We start from the raw sequence: 21,658 nt of genomic DNA on the forward strand, positions 1-21,658 counted from the left end.
CATGTTCAATACCTCAGCACAACTTGTGTTTATTGTCGTTTTTAAGAATTGAGACATGAATAGTTTGGGTAGCGGTGAAGTTTAAGTCTGCAGCAGAAGATGCCGTCAATGGCATCTGTTTTCTGTCACTCTGGATAATCCACGGACGCCTCTGTCGACACTGCTCACTACAACGGCTGTCCACCAAATCAACTGTGTGTGTTGGAGGAACACTGGAAGACAAAACTAGTGAAGGAAAGTTGGGGGGGGCAACACAAATCCCAGAGCCAGATATCCATGTACTGTATGTAATGCTAGATATCACTGGGGTAGAGGTCAAATAAGAGTGTTTTCTTTTTGTAATGTTGATGAACTGACATGTTAACTTCCCTTCTCCTCCCTCTCACGTTCAGAGTCAAACAGTCGGGGAATGCAGAGGCCGGTGAAAGCAGCTGCAAGCCCTGTCCTGTGGCCGCCTCCTCACCTGTGTGCGGCTCTGACGGACACAACTACGCCTCTGAGGTAAAAAAGGAAAGACTCTGCCCCGGCATCTCTCTTTGAAGGCACTTAGACCTGAAAGCCCAGATAATTCTTCTTTTGCTTTATTGCCGGCTCCTGGCACCGTAAAACCTTGAAAAGAAATGGAAAGTGGCCGTGTCATCGTTTTAAATAATGAGAGGAGTCCAGTCAAGTGCTGTTTCCTGCTACGCTGACATATACGTGGGCGCAGCGTGGGCAGCGCAGTTCATCACAGCTCGCAGGAGGACAGGAGCGCCATTTCAACATGGCCGCGTGATTAATGACGGACGTTGTCTTGAGCAGCATCACTGTACGCCGGCCACTGCCAGGACCCTTTATTGATTTATGTATAGTTTTTAATTTTGACCTTGCATGAGTAGACGGCGGAAAATGACAGCTCATTCTTGCTGCCTCCCTCTAAGTGCAGTAGTGTCTCATCCGAATGAGGAATTTCTCTTTCCTGCGGTCACCCCCATAAATATTTTAACTGCATCTGTGCCCCCCCTTCCCTTTCTCTCTCTCTGCTGACAGTGTAAGCTGGAGCAGCAGGCCTGCCTCACAGGCAAAGAAGTGAACATCATGTGTGCCGGTTTCTGCCCCTGCGCCACAGCCTCCATTACCGTCACGAGCGCTGACACCAAACGTGGCAAGTTCCCTCTCTTCACCTTCTTAGATTCATGCGTCTCAATTTTGGGGGGATTCACGCCTCCCTGTCTGCATCACTGTCATGAGTCAAGGTTTCACAAAAGAAAAAAAAATGATGATGCACCGGGGGCCACACGCAGCACGCCGCCCTAGAGGGTGGGACTCCGATTTATTGAGACAACTATTAAACCCAATGCTTGATGTTTGGGATCAATACTCGCCAATTTTAGAGATTACTGTTAGCCAAATATCCCCCATGTGGCTGAACTGCTCTTTCAATCATGTAGTAATTAATTATTTAGAGTGTACACTATCTATCACTGCAGCCAAACACTATTGATTGTCTGTGCTCTCTGGCAAGTGAAAATGCCAATTGATCAAAAGGATGAAATGTTACCCCTGTTTTTCATCTGTAGCTCAGAATAAGTGCTTAGCCTGAGACTGAAAGGGGATTTTTATTGGAGAACAGCAATTTGCTTCAGCGGGGTTGATTGCAAAATAATGTTTTCTTTAATTGGCAGATCAGACAATTATAAATCGCAGCATGAAAACACAACCTCAACAGCTTCACACCCTTTTATTCCGTTCACGCTACAGTAGTAAGAGCAATATGAAGCGGTGCCGAGCGGCTGCCTGCACTTTTGGGAAGGTGAGACAGATTGCTGTTAAGTGTCTGCCAGGGTTCTGAATGTTGGGATTCCCTCTTTTGTTCGTTTAGAGAGCTGCACCGGCCAGGACCTGGCAGACCTGGGCGACCGCCTGAGAGACTGGTTCCAGCTCCTTCACGGAAACGCCAAGCGGAATAACTCTGGCAAGCTCGGAGCTGGCACCGCTTCAGGTTAGAAACTCTCAAAGCGGCTTTTATTCTCTGCTGTCTCCCAACATACAAATCAATTGTCCGTGCAAAGAGCTGTAGTGTAAACAGAAAGTAAAATTATGTCTGGCAGTGCTGGACAAGAGCCTGGTGGCCAGCTGCAAGGACTCCATCGGCTGGATGTTCTCCCGGCTGGACACCAACAGCGACCTGTATCTGGACCAGGCCGAGCTGGCTGCCATCAACCTGGACAAGTACGAGGTCTGCATCCGACCCTTCTTCAACTCCTGCGACAGCTACAAAGACGGGAAGGTCTCCACGGCGGAGTGGTGCCTCTGCTTCTGGAGAGAAAGTGAGTAGAAGAAGCAGCCGGGGGAGAGAGGAGTCTATTTCGAGTGAAGTTCTCGAGAAAAGGGTGAAATAACAGCGAGGTTACATCACAGGGAGACAGAGGGTTTGCAGTGACGTGACTTTAATGTTTAATCCCTCACCAGCGCTGAGTGGCAGAGCAAACCAGTTATGAAAAGACTGGTGTGTAGTTACTGACTTTTGTTCTGACTCTTATTACACCAGGGAAGCAGCACTTCCCTTAAATGATCAGCTTAATATCGAGAAAGTGTATTTCCCAAAATGTTAAACTACTCGAACCAAGTCCTCTTCTTCTGAAGCCTTTTCAACATGTTGAATTATTGATATAACCGGTGCTATTTTATCTGTGCACGTGTGCTCGATTTGCACCATTTGACCTTTTCTAAAATACAGGATATTCTGGCAGTAACCTCATTTGCACGTTGATTATCCCATTGATGACTCTGACCCCTCCTCATCAATTCTCCATCACTAGCTGGTTGTATCTACTTCACCATTAAGTATTAAGTAACCGTGGTTACATGATCATTATTTGGACACATTTTGAATGTAAAGAAATAATTAAAACAAGGCCTTTCCCTTTGTGGCTCGACAGCAAAGCCTCAGGGACTTGACAACACCCCATGAATCATCTAGTTTTGTGCAAACACAACAGAAATTCTCCACAGCAGCTCAATATGTCTCCTCTTTGTTCTTCAGGTCCAGCTCATATCCTCGTCATTCTCAGACTACATCCATATGTTCTTTCACCTAAGCTCTCCCCGATCGATCAGGCTCTGAGGGAATGAAATATAGGACTTCTTAAACAAATCAATACAGGCAAAAAGTGTAATTATGAGGAGCATTGATTGAGATGAAGTTTGAGGGTGGGGGGGGGACCCATCTTAAGTATTGCCTGTCATCACATTTTTCTTTTTTTATCTGATTCTCACAGAGCCGCCATGCCTCGCCGAGCTGGAGCGGATCCAGGTTCAGGAGGCGGCCAAGAAGAAGCCGGGTAAACACATTCTTCCCTCATTGTGCCCAAAGTTCAACAAGTGTTTGACTGAGGATTGTTCGACTTGCACAGACAGACCTGTTGGATGGGAAATCACCACTGCCCCCCCTTCCAGATCCTTTCACGCCGAGTGGTGAGCCATGAGCGGCACCATCCAGCTGGCCCCGCTCCCCCTCAATTCGCTTGGGGTCTCCGGGTGTGCTTATGTAACAAGGCGCCCTGGAGCGGCAGGCAAGGAGCTGAAGGAGCTGCTCATTAAAAGAGATCACAAGCTCATGGCTGGGATTAGGCCCTAATCAGGCTGGGGGGGTAGGGGGCTTAGGGGGCAGCGCTGGCTTTGGGAAAGAGCAAGGCTAACACCCCTGTATAGCTCCCTGAGAAACCCCCCCACGCTCCAGTATCAACCGAGCAAGCTCAACGACGCCGCACAGGCTCCAAAGCCGGAGTCGTGTTAAAACATCTCTGGAGACCAGGGGAGTTTCAAGGGACTATGGGGACCCCGGGCAAAAGGAACCATACACATAAATAACAGCAAAGCAGTAAAGCAGTAAAGTTTAACTGGTCCTGTGTATGTGTGTGTGCTTGTATGTGTGTGCGTGTGCAGGGATGTACATTCCCAGCTGCGACGAGGACGGCTACTACAAGAAAGTGCAGTGTGACCAGAGCCGAGGGGAGTGCTGGTGCGTGGACCAGCACGGTGGAGAGATGATGGGCACCAGAATCCATGGCAACCCCGACTGTGGTAAGAGGGGCGCATTTGGCGAACCGACATTTCTCACACTGTGTGCGCTGCAAGAAAATCTTCTTCTTGTGAACTCATCTTTTTTTCTGTGAAGTCTTTTTGTTCAGTGACTGACCTGCGTTATTATTCTATCATTCAAATGACAGATTCTTGAAAATACTCATGAGTTTGACAGGTTGTAATATTCTTTATTCATTGGCGGATTTTTTTCACTTGTTTTATTAAAAGGTTTTTAAGACTAAAATATTATTTTAGCAGGTACAGATGGGAAGCAATCGCTGCATCTGTTCACAAACATTTTGTTTTTTCCCCTTAATCATCATTGTGATATATCAGTTATTCCTTCAAATCTTCAATTAATCTATCAATCATCAATAATTTGGAAAAATGCCAATTAAAAGTTGTCAAAGTCTTCAAATTTCTTGTTTTGTCAACAAAACCCAAAGACATTAAATACACAAATGTATCATATTACAATGATATACCAAATATAAACATAGATGTAATATGACAAAATATATAATCTAACGTTTTTACAAGAAAACACATTTTTTCCAGCTCTTAATACATTTACCTTTTTCCAGATGAAGTGGCTGGATACTCTGGAGATTTTGGGAGCGGGGTGGGATGGGAGGATGAAGAGGAGAAGGAGGCGGAGGACACCAACGAGGAGGCGGAGGAGGAGGAAGAGGAGGAGGAAGGCGAGGCTGACGACGGAGGATACATCTGGTAGGACTGTCAGCAGAGAGCAGAGTCTCGGCTGCTGGGCCTGGAAATCTACAGGGATGGCTCTCTCCTTTACGGCAAAAGATTTTGGGATTGGACTGCGGAGGAGGCATGGAGTTATGTATCATCCTGCTGGGATGTGATGTGTTACTGGGCAGGTCCAGTGATGAGATAATGACCCGTTTTTTTTGTCTTAGATAAGTGTAATTGCTTCATTCTCTTCTCTGTTTTTTTCAGCAACAGAGCTTTTTGTTTTGCCGTCCTGAAAAGCAGGACCCACTGACTACTGCGCCATAGGTAGCTAAAGTCCATCAGAGATCTTGTCCGACCGCCATCTATGCATATAGAGATTACCAGTAATTTTGTATTGTGTCAACAATTGCTTGAGTATTAGAGCTGTCATCCCACTGGAATGACAAGAGATCAGGATTTAAAGGAACAGTTTGACATTTTGGGAGCTTTGTTTGCTTTCTTGCCGAGACTTAGAGGAGGAGATCGATACCACACTTGTGTCGGGTAGGTTAGCTAAGCTTAGCTTAGCACTGAGAGTTGACGTTAAATAAAACATCTTTGGCCCGAGTCTGGCCGATACACTTTCACATCTGGGCTCATTCCAGCTGTTACCTTCCAGTGTTGGTTGACAGCCAGGAAGATTTACTGTGTGTGTGTGTGTGTGTGTGTGTATCAGTCCAGAAGAAACACAAATATGTGTATCCTCGAAAATGATTTTACTCTCCGGGCTGCTGACTAAAACATCCTATATGTTATTTGTTGACTCTATGAAAACCACAGTGCAAAGTTTTTATGAAACATTATGGACTGTCCAGGGGAAGAAATACTCCAGAACATAACCCCCTGTAAAAGTGCTCACAGTTGTTGTAATATAAAGTTTTCCCAATGCTCCCAGTCTTATATCTTCATAATTACAGTGCATTAAATGGCACTATGGGAACAATGTGACATCCAGACAAACCTACAGTTTCAAATTAAATCCTTTTAAATCCTTTCAAAGTAAATCTGCTGCTTTGATTCACGGCTTCACGCACGCTAACGTCGCACTAGCATCTTTTTTCCTCCGCAGCGCTGGACACTACCTCCTCAGACACGATCAGAAACAAGCATTTGCAGGTTAATAGTCAGATATTTTTCTCAGGAGACGGTAGAGACCAAAACCAGAGCTAAAAAAGGGAGTGATTTATATTCATCAGGTGAACAGATACACGCCTTTAAATAAGAGCTAATGTTTCTCCAAAGTTGCTCAGTGTGTAAAATAAGTAACTGTGATGATGTCGTTTGTGTTTTGTCTGTTCAAGTTGTTGTTCTGCAAGTGGCCAAAATACGGTGGCCCCGAAGTGCAATTCGCGAAAAACACAACAACAACATTAACTTCTAACGGAAAAGGAAGGTAATTGCTGTCAGCTAAGCTTGTTGCTGATTGGACAGAAGCACTGCCCATCTTTTTAATTGGAAGGAAATTCAATTTTTTGTGTGATTTGAGTTTGCGTTTTCTCATTTGCTGTTTTATTCCACATTGGGGTTTGCACTTCATGGCCACCGTATTCCCCCAAAACCCCCCTGCTTATTGTAGGTTTAAGTCAGCTGATCATCCAGCTTCATATTTACTCGACCAATCTTCTCCTCTAACTCTCAGCAAACAGGCAAATGAGCCCGTCTCTCCAAAATGTTCCTTTAAATCCGTTCAGTGCGACGTGTTGTGTATTTCTGAACGGATTCTGTACATAGATCCAATTATCTGTGAGGTGAGCTGCGAGGACTTCAGGTTACCATGGTTTCAAGCTACCTTTATGATAAAGGTGCACCACAGCTCATAGCAGTTTTTAAATCGTTGATGCGTTCGGGAATTTAATGGACACACACACACACACACAGACACACACACAGACACACACACACACACAGCTACACAGGACCTATATTTCCAGTCGGATTACTTTTATTGAAAACCACAGATCACTGTCCTCTGCTTCCTCATGTCAAAGAATGTGGCACAACTACGTTTCATTCGCAACTTGAAAATCTGTATTTTGTGTTTCTTAAAAAAATAGAACAACGTGTGCATTACTTGAAGTTCTGTGTGTATACTTGAATTCACATTGTAATTTTTTTTTTCTTTCTATGAGAATATCGTTGCCATGTCTTCATTCATGCTATCGATGGGCCAGACGTTTGGTTGTTTTTAGTATTGCATGTTAGTAACATAAAGAATGTACTTCTAGGCTGAGCACTTTACTAATAAAGGCACCGGGAGCCAAGCTTGTGTTGTTGATTTGAATCTTTTCTTGCTGTTTCAGGGTTGAGATTTATCATCCGGGGGAGGAATTAGGTTTTCGCGGCGGCTGTGCCACTGAAGTCACGCACCATTTCCCTCCTTAAAGAAAGGAACACTGAGCTGAGGTGGGGAAACTGAATGAATCTGGGAGATAAAGGCTCCTCACTTTGCTCCGGAGAGGAAATGTATCACCATCTGCAGCTCTTTCACCGCCGAGGATCAATATTTTAAATTTAGCTTGTGAGCTAAAAACAGATTTTCAGCATAAAGGAACCAGCCTTGTTTTCACTGATCCTACGTTCTGTGGAGTAATCTGTTTATGAAGCATAAGCTGGGTGAGCGAATACTAATATTTCGCAGCACAGAACTACTTCCTCGTGACCTTTGGCTCCTGCCCCTGGCATGTGGAGCTCTGATTGCTGAAGGCTTTTACAGCCACGACTGCAATTACATGTGATTGTGTTTAATAAGGTGTTAACGAAAAATGATTTCACCGTCGGCTACGATCACGGCGGTGGAATAGAAATGAGGAGGTTGGAGGCTCCAGACTTTCCTCTCAGATGAGATACGAGTGTTTGTTGAGGTTATTTTGGTGCCGAGCTGCCGCCTCATGCTGGAGGAACAAATTACAGCAGGGTTGGCTGCCAAATACTGAGCCACTGAGCAACTGCTATGTGAAGGCAGCACTGGAACATGGGAGACGGAGGATAAATCCTGCAATAAATGGATCTTTACTAGTTTACATGAATACAATTGACAATTGTACAGTTCCAAGTAAATTATTCTTATCAGGCCTACTACTATTGACTGGTGCTACTATCATTAGTATCACTTTCTTTATACAGTAGTTTAGCCTGAACTAAGGATATAAGCACATTAAAAAACTGCATGTAAACCACTGCAATAAACAAAAGACCCAGATGAGTCTATAAAAGGTGGATTTTATTACAACATCTCATCTCATGGAGCAAACTACTTCTAGATGTTCTCATTTAAGCTGAAACCATTTGCACAGATACTGTAATTGCTGAAAAAGTTGAACAAATAATTGATATAACTTGATAGGTATAAATAACTAACAGTTCTTTCTGAGGTCAGCCAGAGTATTTACAGTACAAACATTTACATCTGTATTATACATAATTTACAGGAGGAGAACATTAAACAATGATCACACACACTTCTCTTCCTCCTTATCTACTTCCAACTTTTTAATAACGAAGATACAAAGTCATACAAATCATTGTAAACACGTCCGCATGTTTACTCAAAGCAAACATAATTATTAAAGAATATTCATTTACAGGTTTGCAAAGTGCACTCTCATATCTTCTTAGATAGTCAAAAAGTGCATCTGTACCTGCAGGATTTCAACCTTGTACAGCTTACATGCTGATTACATTTACATTACATTACATATATTGCTCTGGAATAAAGGACTTAATCATAAAAAATAAATTAGCCTTGTACTTCAGTCTCTTATTTAAAATATTGCTGCTTCAAATTGGATTTTAATCCACTAACCAACACTCAGTATGAGACACTGTGTTTTATTGCAGAACTAGCTAACACTAATTGAAAGGATGAAAAGGTTTTAATAAACAGACTCAGAACTATGTATGTTCTAACAGAACAGGTTGGTCATTCTTATTTACTGCCTCCGTAAAGCTGCTGAAAGTCACAGAATGTCTGTATGAGCCTCAGAAAAGACGGCTCTCAGTCCGACCAGCGCACCTCAACTTAGCTGCCTTCGCGTGGGAGAAATTAAACTGCCGGAGCCAAGATTAACAAGCCAATTCCACCGGGACACTGAGAGTGAGCCACTTATTAATCACAACACACTCATCAGCAGGCTGCTCAACATGACTCTGTTTACTTCATCGTGTCGGCCTCTGTGGGACGTCACGTCGTCTTCTCAGCTTTTTGGACTCTTAAGGGGATTTGCGTCATTTTGCCTCAGTGAGAAGTTGGATGTCTCCGTTCTAACCCGCCGAAGACATTAGCAAACATCTGTGGCCATTTTCTTTGAGGGCGGTGGCTGCAAATCATTGGATCAAATTAACTTAAATGAGCTGTTTGTCTAGTTAACTGTTTTAAAATCTAAACTATAAACTATAATAAACTAGTTACCACCTTTATCTTCATTCCGCTTCTTAATAAACTCTAACTCAAGCAGTTAAATAATAATTAATGCAACACTGATGTCTATTTATCTACATTCTTGCACAGTGTACGGCTGCACACGTGATGTAATCGCGTACGATGTAATCTAATTAACTTGTCATGCAGCTGGACGACTCTCACATTAACAGTTCACCATGAACCACTTTTAAAAGTTTGCATAGAAACCTTTAAACCCTGAATTAATGCTAAATAAAAGAATTTGCTCCTTATAATGTGATTTGATCGACGTTGGCGAAGAGACAAAGTCGTTCGAACGTGTCGAGAGAATCCCTCCTCAGGCGTGCACGTCAGTCGATGTACTGTGATAACCATCGGAAGCCTTCGCCGTAGCCTTGTTTCTTTAACACGCTGCACATGAAAATCTCCATCGGTCGAATGTTCAGCTCCTTCAAAGACACGTTTCCCTGTTGGTGACAAAGATAAATGAGGACAACACCAGGACATCTGCCCACACACATGCAGGGATCACGTCATCTCTGAGAATATAAAGATAAGTGGCCGACCTTTCCTGTGACTTGACCATCGAGAGCAAAAGCTCCTCGAAGTCCTCCTTCGCTGACGGCCTCCGGACGGTCGATTTTATTGCCCAACACCAACATTGGTACATTGCTGATGGTTTCATCCGCTAGCAGAGCCTGGAAGTACGAGAGCAGCGCAATCATCATACTGTAAATCCGGCGTTAACAGACAACCGTCAGTGCTGCTCGACGGGAACAGCTTGTAACTGTTAATCTTACGTCGAGTTCAGTCTTGGATTCTTGGAGTCTGTCGTGGTCGGCGCAGTCTACGAGAAACACCACTCCGTTTATAGCGGGCAGGTAGTTCTTCCACACTCTCCGTGCTGTTGGAGAAACGGTGAATCAGCAGCAGCTTAGTGGCAGTGAATGAAACTCTCAGCTTGTTTAAATGGAAACTGGAGAAAAATCAATTGTGTCTTTATTGTGTCGTGGCACAATGAACAAACAACTAACTAACTACATACCCACACGGGTTTACTTAATCAGGTTGAAGCTTGGTGGAGTTGTGTTGGGAATTATGTCAAGTCACCAAACTGTATGAATGGCAGTCAGTGAGCCCAAACCTCCCCAAGGCCCTAAAGTCCCATTAAAAATCAAACAAGGTGCATCAAATTGCATACAAACATAGATATTAGTCCCTGAGAAACTACTCATTCTCTCCATAAAGATCCATAAATTATTTCCTGGGAAAATCTCACACAGTAAATGAAAGAGACAAAACCATTCCTGGATCCGTCCCCATAATTGAATCCGCTCAAACGTGTAATAGCCTCATCATACTCCAAGTGAAAGTACCTCTATGAGACTCTATTTGGACTTGGCGACATAAAAGTGAATTTAGTATTAATGTGAATTCACTGTTTTACCATGCGATTTAAAATACTGTTATAATTATTCCTAAAAACACGTATCCATTCATTTTACACTCTAGTGGATTACTACTCTCTTTTTTCATGCATGTCTTCAGCAGCACATCCTGCCTTTGAGTTCTCTTGTCCCTAACATTTAGGTTTAGTAGCTGCATCTTAGTTGATTCGCATCCTCCTGCAATGTCATCACAACTTGGTGCCACATGTAAAACAGAGACACCAAGTGGCAGCTTCAAGAACTGTAAACGTATATGAAAAATATGTGTGGTGGGTTGTGGGTGATGAAGTGATTGCTGTGGTCCGAGAGGATGCTGCTAGTGTGACATCTAGTGGTAAAGAATATCGAACATGACTTATTTAAAAGGCTTTCACAGAAAACAGACAACAGATGTAGTAACAAAATCTGTGATGTGTTTTTCTTTTATCTGTGTCATTATAGGCGAAAATTAAAGCTCTCACCTTGTACGTGTCCCCCCAGATCAAACGTGGTAAACGTCATCCCAGCGATTGTCAGCTCCTCAGAAGCTTTGGGGGGAAAGGAATTGCATTTTATGCCTGTGATAGTTTGAGCAACACAATACTCACACGATATTGTCACAAGAGTGTGCACAATCGATTACATGTGAAAACTAGCAAAAGGCTGAACCGCTGGAAAGGAAACAGCTCAAGATCTTAAGGTACAAAGAAGGAAAACACCTGTTCCTCAGGATCTGATCAGATGGTGCCATCACTAATACAGACCTGTAGATTGTTTTGTTTTTGTTTCACCACAATCTACAGTACAAATTTCTCTTACTCGGATGCAGTGTCGGTACGTGTTGACCGAGTCGATCATCTTTCAACATGTGCAGCAGTGTTGTTTTACCAGCGTTGTCCAGGCCCAGAAACACCAGCTTCCCACTCTTCTTGTAAAGACCTGGGGGAGAAAATATTTCTTATACCACCAATTCATGACTATAAATTGCTTTTCAGTAACTACTTCATGACACTGCCTGGACCACATGCAACATTTAAATACTGCTTATGTGGAAAGATTCATTCAATAATCTAGAAAACAGTCAATGAATCATTGTCCCTGACCAGACACGTGTGGCTTTTCAACATAGTAAACCAGCAAATTTAAAGGTTATAGAGTCGGTTTGTGTTCCTTTGTGTTCCGGTTCCTTTCAGCTAAAATGATGATAATTTATCTTTGTGAACTGGTTGGATTGCTGCATTTCTTAAGTTTGGGATTTTAATACTTTTCTATGATAGTTACGTCATTTTTGAACTTACCTAAGAACTGTAAAACGCTACTAAACCCCCTGTAGAGCCAGTCAAACAAAAACGACATCTCGCTGTTCGCTTTGCCTGAGAAAGAAAAAACAGAAAGTGTCGGATTATTATCACAGAATCCTGCTCTGTGAAAAAATAATAAAAATAAAACAACATATAACAATATCTCTCACAACTACTATCTTTGTGAAACTTATTATGTTGACGATTAGTTGTTGACATTGTTTGAGAGGTGTAGAATCATTTGAGGGAATACTTTTGTCTTTTCAATATATTTGCTCCTACATGTAAATACAATTTACAGCAATGCAAAGTAATATTTGCATTACTTTACATCATGGAGGTGATTTAACGTCCTGATGTAACTTGTTAATCTAGGAGAGAACTCTGATGTCGCAGGTGATATTGTCACCTTTAGGCCAAAACACCATGTCCATGAATTTCAGTGTCTCCAAACTCTTGTCCTCATCTGCCTGTAGCTAAAAGTAATGTCTTGGTTTTGTCCTCGATCTCGACAGCTTCGTGTTCGCTGCGAGCTGCGCAGTAGAGAGACACTCACAGTCCCCAGCACTGACACGTTTCTGTCCGTCACTAACAGAGTCTGCAGCCATATTGTCTCCAGTTTCTAATCTTATTTCACCAGGGTTCGTGTTATTCAGCTCCTGTTAGCATTAGCATGTTAGCTGCCGTTAAGAGCTCCGGTGCTTTCCCGGCGCCGGACGCTGCGTCAGGTCAACGTTTGACAACGAGCCGGCTCTGCGTTGAAAGACGTTCGTGTCACAGCGGGTTGTCACTTCGTGGTTTGTTATGAATATTGTTAAACTCACCTCTCGACTCTGAGCTGTGGTGTCAGGTCCGTGGTCTCCTTGGATACAGTCTGTGGGAGGCCCTCTTCTTCGTGGCTTAATTTGCGTCCTGTTCCTCGCAGCAGCGCCCTCCGGTGACGAGAAGCGGTAAATGAGAGACAATCACTCCTGTAAAGTGTGTGTGTGTGTTCTTGTACTTATCCCTTTGTGAGGACCATTTTCAAGAACTGTTACTGAATCTTTTCAATGCAAACATGCACCCGTCACCTTTTATTGTAATTTAACCTTTTTTTTTCTGTAAATGCTTCTATCATACTACAACTGCTGCTGTCTTTAACTGCCATTTACTACATCCTGTGGAAAAATACTTCCCATGAAGTTTTTTTGCACTATTATGTCATACTGTGTACCGTGTTTTGAGTACTTATTATGTTGCGTACTTATATGTTCAGTTTTTGCAGAGAGAAACAGCATTTTAATCCCGTCTATGTCCTGTACTTATGGCAGAATTGACGATAAAGTTGACTCTGACATGACTTTTGAATTGACTTTGATTTTAGCCGGTTCTCACTTCTTCAAAGGGCTGTTTGAGGGTTAAGACTTGGTTTTAGAGTTAGAATTAGGTTTAGGTTAGGGTTAAGCATTTAGTTTGGATGGTTAAGGTTAGGGTAAGGGGCTAGGGTTATCTCTGCAGACAATGTAGGGACAACCTAAAGCTTTTATCGATCAGATGATTATTCCAAATCATATGATGTCATGCGATTAGTGATGTCACAACCAAGTCAGAATTGACGTCATGCATAGGTAAAAAAAAAATGTTTGGACTATATGGAGGATTATTAGAAACAACTGTGTGTTTCTTGATTTCTCTCTGTTTGTAATTTCCATAAATGAAGCGTTATTCACTTCAGATCAATATTCTCTCATCACATCTGAATGATAATGATGATATGTAATAGTGGCAATTCAATCAATACAATACACTATAGACTGGGCTTCATTGTGGTTTATTATAGTGATCTGTCAAGCTTGAAATTATGGTCTAACAACAACAACAACCAGTGTGAACAGAAAAGCAGGTGAAATGTGACGTCCAGTCTTTCCAGTTCATGTGCTGCTCAGACGAGTCGAAATCAGGCGAAGGACGACAGGAGGCAAGAAAAGCCACATCTTCCTGTTTCTGCTCAGGGTTTTCCTTCCTACTTCTCATAGTAGAACCATTTGTCAACTGAAAAATGATCAGACATGTGTGATTTTCATAGAGTAACAACACAGAGCGGCATCAAAAAAACAAGTAAATCCACAGAACACCCACCTGAACTTGGAACAGGGTCTTCACCTCCAGGAGCACACGTCTGCGATAGTTAGCAAAATCATTAAAGTGTTATTTTCAATTTAGTAAATGCTGTTGTAGGTATAATAGTTGGAAATCAAGCTGCCCTGCTCGCCCATCACACTCATTCTGAATGCCAAATTTGTTGTTATCATGTTTATTTAAATAAAAGAAAAGAAATTACTGAAAAATAAGTGTTGTACATATCTTAGGGGCAGTTTTCTATTTTGTGAAAGCCTTTAAATGAATGCTCTATAAACTAGCACCTGGAGGAAAAGGCCTTCAGCATTTTTCTGTCGCCATAATGATCCTCTGGTGTTTCCCGAGGTCCTATCTGGTTATCGTGTCCATTCACATCAAGGTTGTAGAATTTGAGGCTACTAACAAGAATGTGAAAATAAAACAGACTCACAGATTTAACCGCAGCCTCGGCCTCGCCAGCGGAGCAGCAGAACGGACTGTCAGAGACACTGGTGTTCATGCTGACACAAGAAAGAAATGAAAGTAACTTCAACTTTAAAAGTGTAACGGACCTAGAAAGGCTTATTTTCACAATGTCTTGTAGCATTTGTCACATTTACTGTCCTCTGTTTACACGATGGAGGATATTCTGACTGGGAACTCACCAGTTTAAGTCGCCAGCACTGGTCTTCTTAGAGATTAGAGCCTTCCAGAACTCATGGGTGCTCTTCACTGTGTTGATGGCGAAGTCCTGTAAGACACAACACATTTCCTTACATGGATCCCATCAATACGCCAGTAAAAATTCAAGTATAAGCTTAGATATAACAGACAAAATTAAGGAATGTAAAAAAAAACTCATTATATACCATTTGCGCTTCAAAAAAGGTTTATATAAATGTATGTAAATGTAATATTTGTAAACTTCAATGCAGTATATTTAAATGTAAAAAAGTTTTACCCTGTCCTTGAACTCTCCATTGAAAGCAAACTGGTTTTCAGGTTTCCCATCTGGGACTTTATATCTCTTGAACCAATCAACTGTTGCCTCCAGATATCCAGGCTTAAGTTTTCTCACATCATCGATACCTGCGATCAATCAAGAAATGATCAGATTAAATACAGAATTAAGTGGAATGTGATGAATGGCATCATGGGAAAAAAAAACTCTATACAATAGATAATTCCTACTGTTGAAATCGGCGGCTTCAGGGTCCTCAGTGTTGATGACAATGACCTTCCAGTCTGTTTCACCCTCGTCGATCAAAGCCAGAGTTCCCAAAACCTTCACTTTGATTATTTCTCCTTGTGAGCAAACCTAGGAATCAAAGATGTGTATTTTTGTTTTCCTGCAAACACTTTAATTATTGTCTGTGAGCTCAATATCCATAACTTCAGTACCTTATTTCCTATGTCACATATATCAATAGGATCATTGTCTCCACAGCATCCTGTGTCGCCGTCCTCGTGGTTGGGGTCTTCCCACGTCTGTCGACAGGGAAAGCAAAGTGAGATGTTGGATGGAGCAGAGGCACAGTTTAGTTTGATGTCACCTAAAAAAAGATCTGAGTTTGAGTTGGACCTGCCTGAGGAATAGCTCCATAATTCCAGATGTAGCCTTTGTGAGGAAACACGTTGGCCACGTAACGGAGGTTCCCCTTCTTCAGGTCTTGTTTCAATGGGTTCAGTGGATCTTTGGTGGCAATCTGAGAAACGCAGGCAGAAATAAAAAACTGACGGAAACCTGAGAAATGCCAGTACAGACTTATTAATCTATGATTATTAGTTACTTTGTAAGGTATGTACGAAGGATAAAACATGCAATAAAAATGATGAGTTGGCCAAAATATATTAATACATAAACAGTATATACCTCCATCTTTGCATTAGTCCACCTTGGAACCTCCACAACAGCGTGAAAAATGTCCTGCAAGATGATCATAAATACACTTCAGGCAGACAACTCATGTTTGAAATGATTATTGCAGGAAAAACTTAGTGTTTTACTTCTTGGCTCCGACTTCATCACTCCCCAAGATATGATAAGTATGATGGAGGGATGAACTAATATTTATAACCGTACAGACCAGTGATTTGCAGCACTAAATTTGTATCGACCCCAAACCTGAGCAATACTGAAAGGAGTCGCTACTGTCAATAAAAACCTGTAGTTATTAGCAGTGAGATAGTTTAACAGGACAATTGACTTACTGCCAACGTGACAAAACTATTTTCACATATGACCCACAACAGGCACATTATGGGCTCTGATGTGAACCGTTGTATTTACAGGTAGATTCACTGAAGTTCATCTAGGAGGCCCCTATAGGTTGTGTTGAGGGAAAAACATCCATCCACCATTGAAGAGAAACAGACTCTAGAGTTTACTCCATCATTCTGCCCATCAGCCTCCAAAAGCCAAACAATAATCTATCGTGATGTACTTGTATGTGTAACCTTTGCATTGAAAACCCTAGATGGAACCAATGTGTCTCTTTTTCATTCAATAGACACATGACGCTCACCTCAGCTTCATTTGCGTAGATGGGAATGTCATGGAACGGAGAGATGTATTCACCCTCAGAGTTTTCTATGTCAGGGGAATGGACATTTCAGCTCTTATTCATTTAAACGTCATTATTACTACTGCTACTCCTACTACTACTACTACTACTACTACTACTACTTCCACTACCACTACTACTACCATTACTCTGCCTCCTTCTCCTCCTACTACTACTACTACTACTACTAATCATATTTTACATAGGTTAAAAACAGAGATAAACAAACTGTGTGATCCCTTTATAAAGCTCCATAATTTCTTGTCACAGAAATGTTAAACTTAATGTTTGTTCAATTTAAAGTGAACAAGTTTTAGTATAACACAATTGATGTATATTTTGAGTTATTCAACAATTTTCTTTTTCCAATGTTATTCAAGCAACTATAACACTATGTGCGAAGGGATTTTTTCCTAAGTAATAGTTAGTGGCTTGCTTACTGAAGAACACCCTGTGGTCCTGGGTGTTGGGCGGACCCCTCTCCTCGGTGCTGAAGCTCATCTCTGTTGTTGGTTTCAAACTCTCGCTCTGTTGGTTCGAGGACTGTTTCAGGAGGACTAAGCAGCTGAGTGACAGGCAGTCATTGAGCCAGAGGGGCAGACATGCGCAGTGATTAAACCCAAACGCTAGAGAGCTGCTGGATGAGGAGTGTGAAGGCCAATCTGGTTTCTGTCTGCTCTCTTTACACTCACTGGATTCTCCTCACATCAGCTATTGGCGTCTGTAGCTCAGAATTTCTCAGAGTACCACTTATCAAGGTTTCTACAATCTGCGCCTGCTAAGTGATTGTTTTCCTCCATTTCCCCTGAAGTGCAGCTGAGGCACTGGAGAGTTCCTTTTAAGACCAAAACAGATGGAGCTGACTGGCGTTAGCTGTAAACCGATTAACGAAGCAGGATTAGCTGCTGTGCCCGTGTCGTGACTTCTTGCCTCCACAGTGTCACTGTAACTATTTGATAACACACTTATGAGATACATTAAGACACAATCTGAATTTAAAAAAACATTTAACTTATTTTTTTGATGCTCAATATTGGCATTTTATAAGACCTGTTGAATAACACCGAAACCAAATAAATCAGTTTAGTTATCTTTCATTTTGAGCTGTTGTTTCGGTCTTATTATTTGTTATATCAAAAGAAGACATAGGTCTGTACCAACTGCAATACATTCATACAATTTAGAATCTAGTAAAACAAATACACACTAATTTAACAGATTTGTTTGCAGATTTAGGCCAGAAGTAGAAGCATAACAAGCAACCAAAGGCGGACTAAGAGAACAATTAATACTTACAATTTATTTTTATTACTTACACTTTTTCAGATTTGATCAAATATTTATGATTATATTGTTTTATATCTCTATTGTTCTAACGGTGATATATTGTGTGCAATGGGCTATTCTGTACCAAATCTATTCATTTAAATGTTATGCATCAACCAGTAGTAGCGCTTGTATTATGACTTACTATTCTATTCTATTCATTAACACATTAATAGTTATGGTCTGTAAATATGCAGTTTGTTACAACAAGAATAAATGATCATATAAAGGCTACTTATTTGTGGAAATTTATAAATATTTAGCGTAATTAGAGAAATGCCTCCCAGTCATTAGTGAATTTCTGATATCTCATGATCATAATGGCCACCAGCCTCTTCTTGTGAACGGTATCAGCCCAAACATTAGCTTCAGTGAACCCGACTCTGCGGTGCTGCTATTTATAGAACGTCTGCAAACTAAAAATACTTCTAATCACTCACCTACGGACCGGTCTGTGTCATCTGCAGCCTGCACCACAGATGGAGGATTTAAGAGCGACTTAAACATGTCTCTAAGGTGACCGGGTCGCATCAGAAGTGAACATTTTGGTGCAGGTCACCACAGTAAATCCATGTTTATGTAGAAATCACAGGGCATTATTTCATGCTTTTGAAATTATTGGAGACTCATGATTTCTTGCATCATTGGCTAAGCTTCAAATCTATTCCTTTAGACTTCATCATCAAAAGAACTTACATTGTTGATTCTCAGGGAAGCCACTTGTATTTTAGACCTATAGCAGCACTGAGTTTGTACATTTACTTTTGGATTTTGCACTGTTGGTTGTAAGAAAACTAATTGGAAGGACGTCATCTTTGGCTAAAAGGAAGCATTTTACTATTCTGACATTTTGTAGAGTTTACAATAATTTGTTTAGCAAGAAGAAAAAAAATCCCTTAACAGTAATGACATCAGGTAAATAACAAAGAGAACTATGTAGTTTCTTGTTTAAAGGCTTTAATTGGAAACTTTTTTCATACTATCAAAAGTAATAAATAATTGCAAGTATCTCAAATAAGAAAAAAGATCAAATTGTGTATAATGATCATCTCCAAATATCCACTCAACCCCTTGTGGTTCATACAGAGAGGACGAAGTAAACGCCACACTCGAGTGAAGAGGATTCCATCCTTACACACGTCTGTTTTCTTCTTTCTTGTACAGCATTGTGATGTCTTCAAGTTTTATTTTTTTCTCATCTCTCAGGCACAAGGAGGCATCCCACTGAAGCAGTTAGAGGCACACAGCATGCAGTCTAAACGTGGTTTACAGAATCGTTTAGGGACTCTGTTGTGGACAAAATGTCAAATTTATGTGGAGACTGCAGAGCAGACCGAGTGTTTGAGTCCAGGGGGTTTGAATTCATGTTTATCCACTTTAGTGACGGCATGTTGTACAACTTCTCCAAAGGAATTTCTGTAGAAAAACATGTATAAACACAGCATAAATGAACGCTTAAAATATACAAATCCTTCTCTTATACATACGACATGTTCCAGAATGTTATTATTACCAGTGATGCTGTTTCCCTCCAGGTTAATCCTCTCCAGTGAGACTATCTCAGTGAGCTTATCAGGGAAGGTGGAGAAGCGGTTATTGGCCAGATCGATGCTGGTCAAATGCACCATTTCTCCCACGGCGTCAGGCAGCTTGGTGAGGACGTTACCGTGCAGGTCCAGCTCTGTGAGGCAGGTCAAAACACGAGTTAATCGAGGGGTCGCGGATCTTTTTCTGTCACAGTATGAAAGCATCCTGCCAACATATGTGAGGTACACAGCAAGTGAGATGAACGGTGTATGAATGCACAATCTTTTCTTCTGCGAGTCAAACAGCTGTGGTGTAATTATTATCCACTACCTCTGAGCTGAGTGAAGGTTGAGAACAACTTGCTGGAAACGGACTTCAGCTCATTGTCAGCCAACGTGACAACGCGGATGTTATCGGCCACATTCCTCAGGACCTTGAACACACCGTCTGGGAAAGAGATGAGCTTGCACTTGGACAGATCTGCAGAGAAGGATTAAAATGTTATCATATGGTTGTGAAGCATTAACATAGTGTTGTTAAGTTACATTTTTACAATTAAACTTGAGCACAAAAAAAATATCAAAGTCTCTGTCACCACCCGCTGGTGAAATCTGAAACAGCATCCAGTAGAAACGTGAATCAGAGCTGTTCATTCATTCACATGCTGGGAAACTGTAGAGAGAGAGAGAGAAAGAGAGAAAGCGAGAGAGACAATAGAAGAGAAATATGTGTGAGGAGAATCTTACCCAAGTTATCTCTCCCCTCCTCTACCGTTGCATTAACCCTCCGGGCCACGTTTGCAACTGCCTCAGCCATTTTCACAGCGGTACCTAACAAGTGAGATGTAAGATAGTCACTGAAAAATAACACAATAACACTATATTATTACAGATGTTTTCCACTTCACACTGCTATACTTAGTCAAAAATAAGTTAGGGATGTTTGCGTTCTTAGACTTTGGTTTTATGCACACCATTAATGACAGAATGAAAAAAGTATTGGCATCTGACAACGAGGGAGAACACACTGTAAGCCAATTTCCTTACTGGCAGTGAATATCAATACTTTACATACACTTTAATAAATTAGATTCAGAAAATACCAATTCATTAAATAGTATGAATTTCAGAGTAAAAGCCAGCAAATAATACACACTCATGCAGTCAAGTATTAAAAGTATACATAATTAACTCATTTTGAGGAAAGGCCCAAATTGTGATGTTTTTATGGTTTATGGGCTGCAACCATAGATCATAATGTCCATTACCAATGTAACTGATCGATTGATCATTTAGACTTTAACATGTCAGATGTTCAAATGTTTAGTTTACTCAGACAGAGTTAGTGACTATTTGGTTTATTTCTTTGGAAAATGACATCGACGATTAATCGATTATCAAAACAGTTGCCAATGTGATTTCCCTGGAGATCCACTAATCGACCACTCAGTCGGAGGAGCTCTAAGACAAACTAAACTAAATAACATGTAACTTCCTTTAAAGTCTCAGTTCAAACCCGGAAACGCTATTGTGAGCCTGGTGTTTCACTACAGTCGTTATTAAAATGTATTAGAGCCTAAACATGGACATAACATCACAAGTAAGCTAACTGACACTGAACACACACGTTAGCTTCTGAAGAGCCACATTATATGAATCGTTAAGTATAGAGTTAACACAATCTAAGCTTTAGATTTACTCTCCCAGTGTCAGACTCAAACAAACTGAGTCCGATGAGACATTATCTCTTTCGTGTTTCATTAAAAAAAACCACGACACGAAGTAACTCACCCGCACCAGCAGCTGCTGCTACAACAGCTGCCTGCTAACGTTAGCTGCGGCTAGCTAACGTCAGCTAACGTTAGCCACACAGCAGCTCGAACTCGGTCACTGTGTATTTTTAGCCCTCGGATGTGACAGTTCAGCTGAAAAAGCCCCGACACCCCCGAGGAAAGTGAACCCCCCCCGTAACCTCCTGTCATGGGGAAGCGACTGTGTGAGAGCCGCTGCTGCTGTGCTACGTGGGTTAGCATGAGTTAGCTTGAGGCTGCTAGCAGGAAGCAGGGTGAGTGTCAGTGATGGAGCAAAGATCTTTATGTCGAGGTGGACTGAGCTGAGCCAAGAAACATTTAGTAAAGCTGCAACTTAACACGTTTAATATTATAGTTATGAGTATTGACATGTTATTATTTTCATATCTGACTTTTGGTTATTA

At 41.5% G+C, this 21,658-nt stretch overlaps 4 protein-coding genes across 5 annotated transcripts in view; 1 reads left to right on the plus strand and 3 right to left on the minus strand.

Annotated features, from left to right (window-relative positions):
- The window catches only part of LOC118101009 (testican-2), a 37,136-nt gene extending 30,072 nt beyond the window's left edge, over positions 1-7,064 (plus strand). The window contains exons 5-11 of the mRNA XM_035146606.2: positions 393-501; positions 1,030-1,144; positions 1,862-1,981; positions 2,091-2,309; positions 3,261-3,323; positions 3,928-4,065; positions 4,650-7,064. Coding sequence (XP_035002497.1) covers positions 393-501; positions 1,030-1,144; positions 1,862-1,981; positions 2,091-2,309; positions 3,261-3,323; positions 3,928-4,065; positions 4,650-4,798 — 913 coding nt within the window. The 3' untranslated portion in view covers positions 4,799-7,064. The remainder of the gene's footprint in view (positions 1-392; positions 502-1,029; positions 1,145-1,861; positions 1,982-2,090; positions 2,310-3,260; positions 3,324-3,927; positions 4,066-4,649) is intronic.
- A 938-nt stretch (positions 7,065-8,002) lies between these two features.
- On the minus strand, positions 8,003-12,872 carry sar1aa (secretion associated, Ras related GTPase 1Aa). Its single transcript, XM_035146615.2, has 7 exons — positions 12,755-12,872; positions 11,928-12,002; positions 11,449-11,568; positions 11,112-11,177; positions 10,003-10,106; positions 9,769-9,900; positions 8,003-9,669 (listed from the first exon to the last, which is right to left on the minus strand). The coding sequence occupies exons 2-7, from the start codon at positions 11,983-11,985 to the stop codon at positions 9,553-9,555; spliced, it is 597 nt and encodes a 198-aa protein (XP_035002506.1). The 5' UTR covers positions 11,986-12,002; positions 12,755-12,872; the 3' UTR covers positions 8,003-9,552.
- An 852-nt stretch (positions 12,873-13,724) lies between these two features.
- ppa1a (inorganic pyrophosphatase 1a) lies at positions 13,725-17,447 on the minus strand. Its single transcript, XM_035145996.2, has 11 exons — positions 17,032-17,447; positions 16,553-16,617; positions 15,901-15,954; positions 15,614-15,733; positions 15,429-15,515; positions 15,219-15,345; positions 14,989-15,116; positions 14,693-14,778; positions 14,479-14,548; positions 14,049-14,088; positions 13,725-13,961 (listed from the first exon to the last, which is right to left on the minus strand). Exons 1-11 carry the CDS (start codon positions 17,090-17,092, stop codon positions 13,933-13,935), a joined length of 867 nt encoding a protein of 288 aa, XP_035001887.1. The 5' UTR covers positions 17,093-17,447; the 3' UTR covers positions 13,725-13,932.
- A 1,410-nt stretch (positions 17,448-18,857) lies between these two features.
- On the minus strand, positions 18,858-21,385 carry lrrc20 (leucine rich repeat containing 20). 2 transcript variants are annotated; one of them, XM_035146595.2, is made up of 5 exons: positions 21,235-21,385; positions 20,191-20,274; positions 19,775-19,924; positions 19,431-19,598; positions 18,858-19,333 (listed from the first exon to the last, which is right to left on the minus strand). In XM_035146595.2, the coding sequence occupies exons 2-5, from the start codon at positions 20,258-20,260 to the stop codon at positions 19,173-19,175; spliced, it is 549 nt and encodes a 182-aa protein (XP_035002486.1). In that variant the 5' UTR covers positions 20,261-20,274; positions 21,235-21,385; the 3' UTR covers positions 18,858-19,172. The 2 variants fall into 2 exon arrangements, with proteins under 2 accessions (XP_035002486.1, XP_035002487.1); XM_035146596.2 differs by having other exon boundaries at positions 20,191-20,300; positions 21,235-21,365.
- Between the last annotated feature and the right edge of the window lie 273 nt (positions 21,386-21,658).

Source organism: Hippoglossus stenolepis, chromosome 21 (genome assembly GCF_022539355.2).
Source record: "Hippoglossus stenolepis isolate QCI-W04-F060 chromosome 21, HSTE1.2, whole genome shotgun sequence".
In the NCBI taxonomy this organism is placed as follows: domain Eukaryota; kingdom Metazoa; phylum Chordata; class Actinopteri; order Pleuronectiformes; family Pleuronectidae; genus Hippoglossus; species Hippoglossus stenolepis.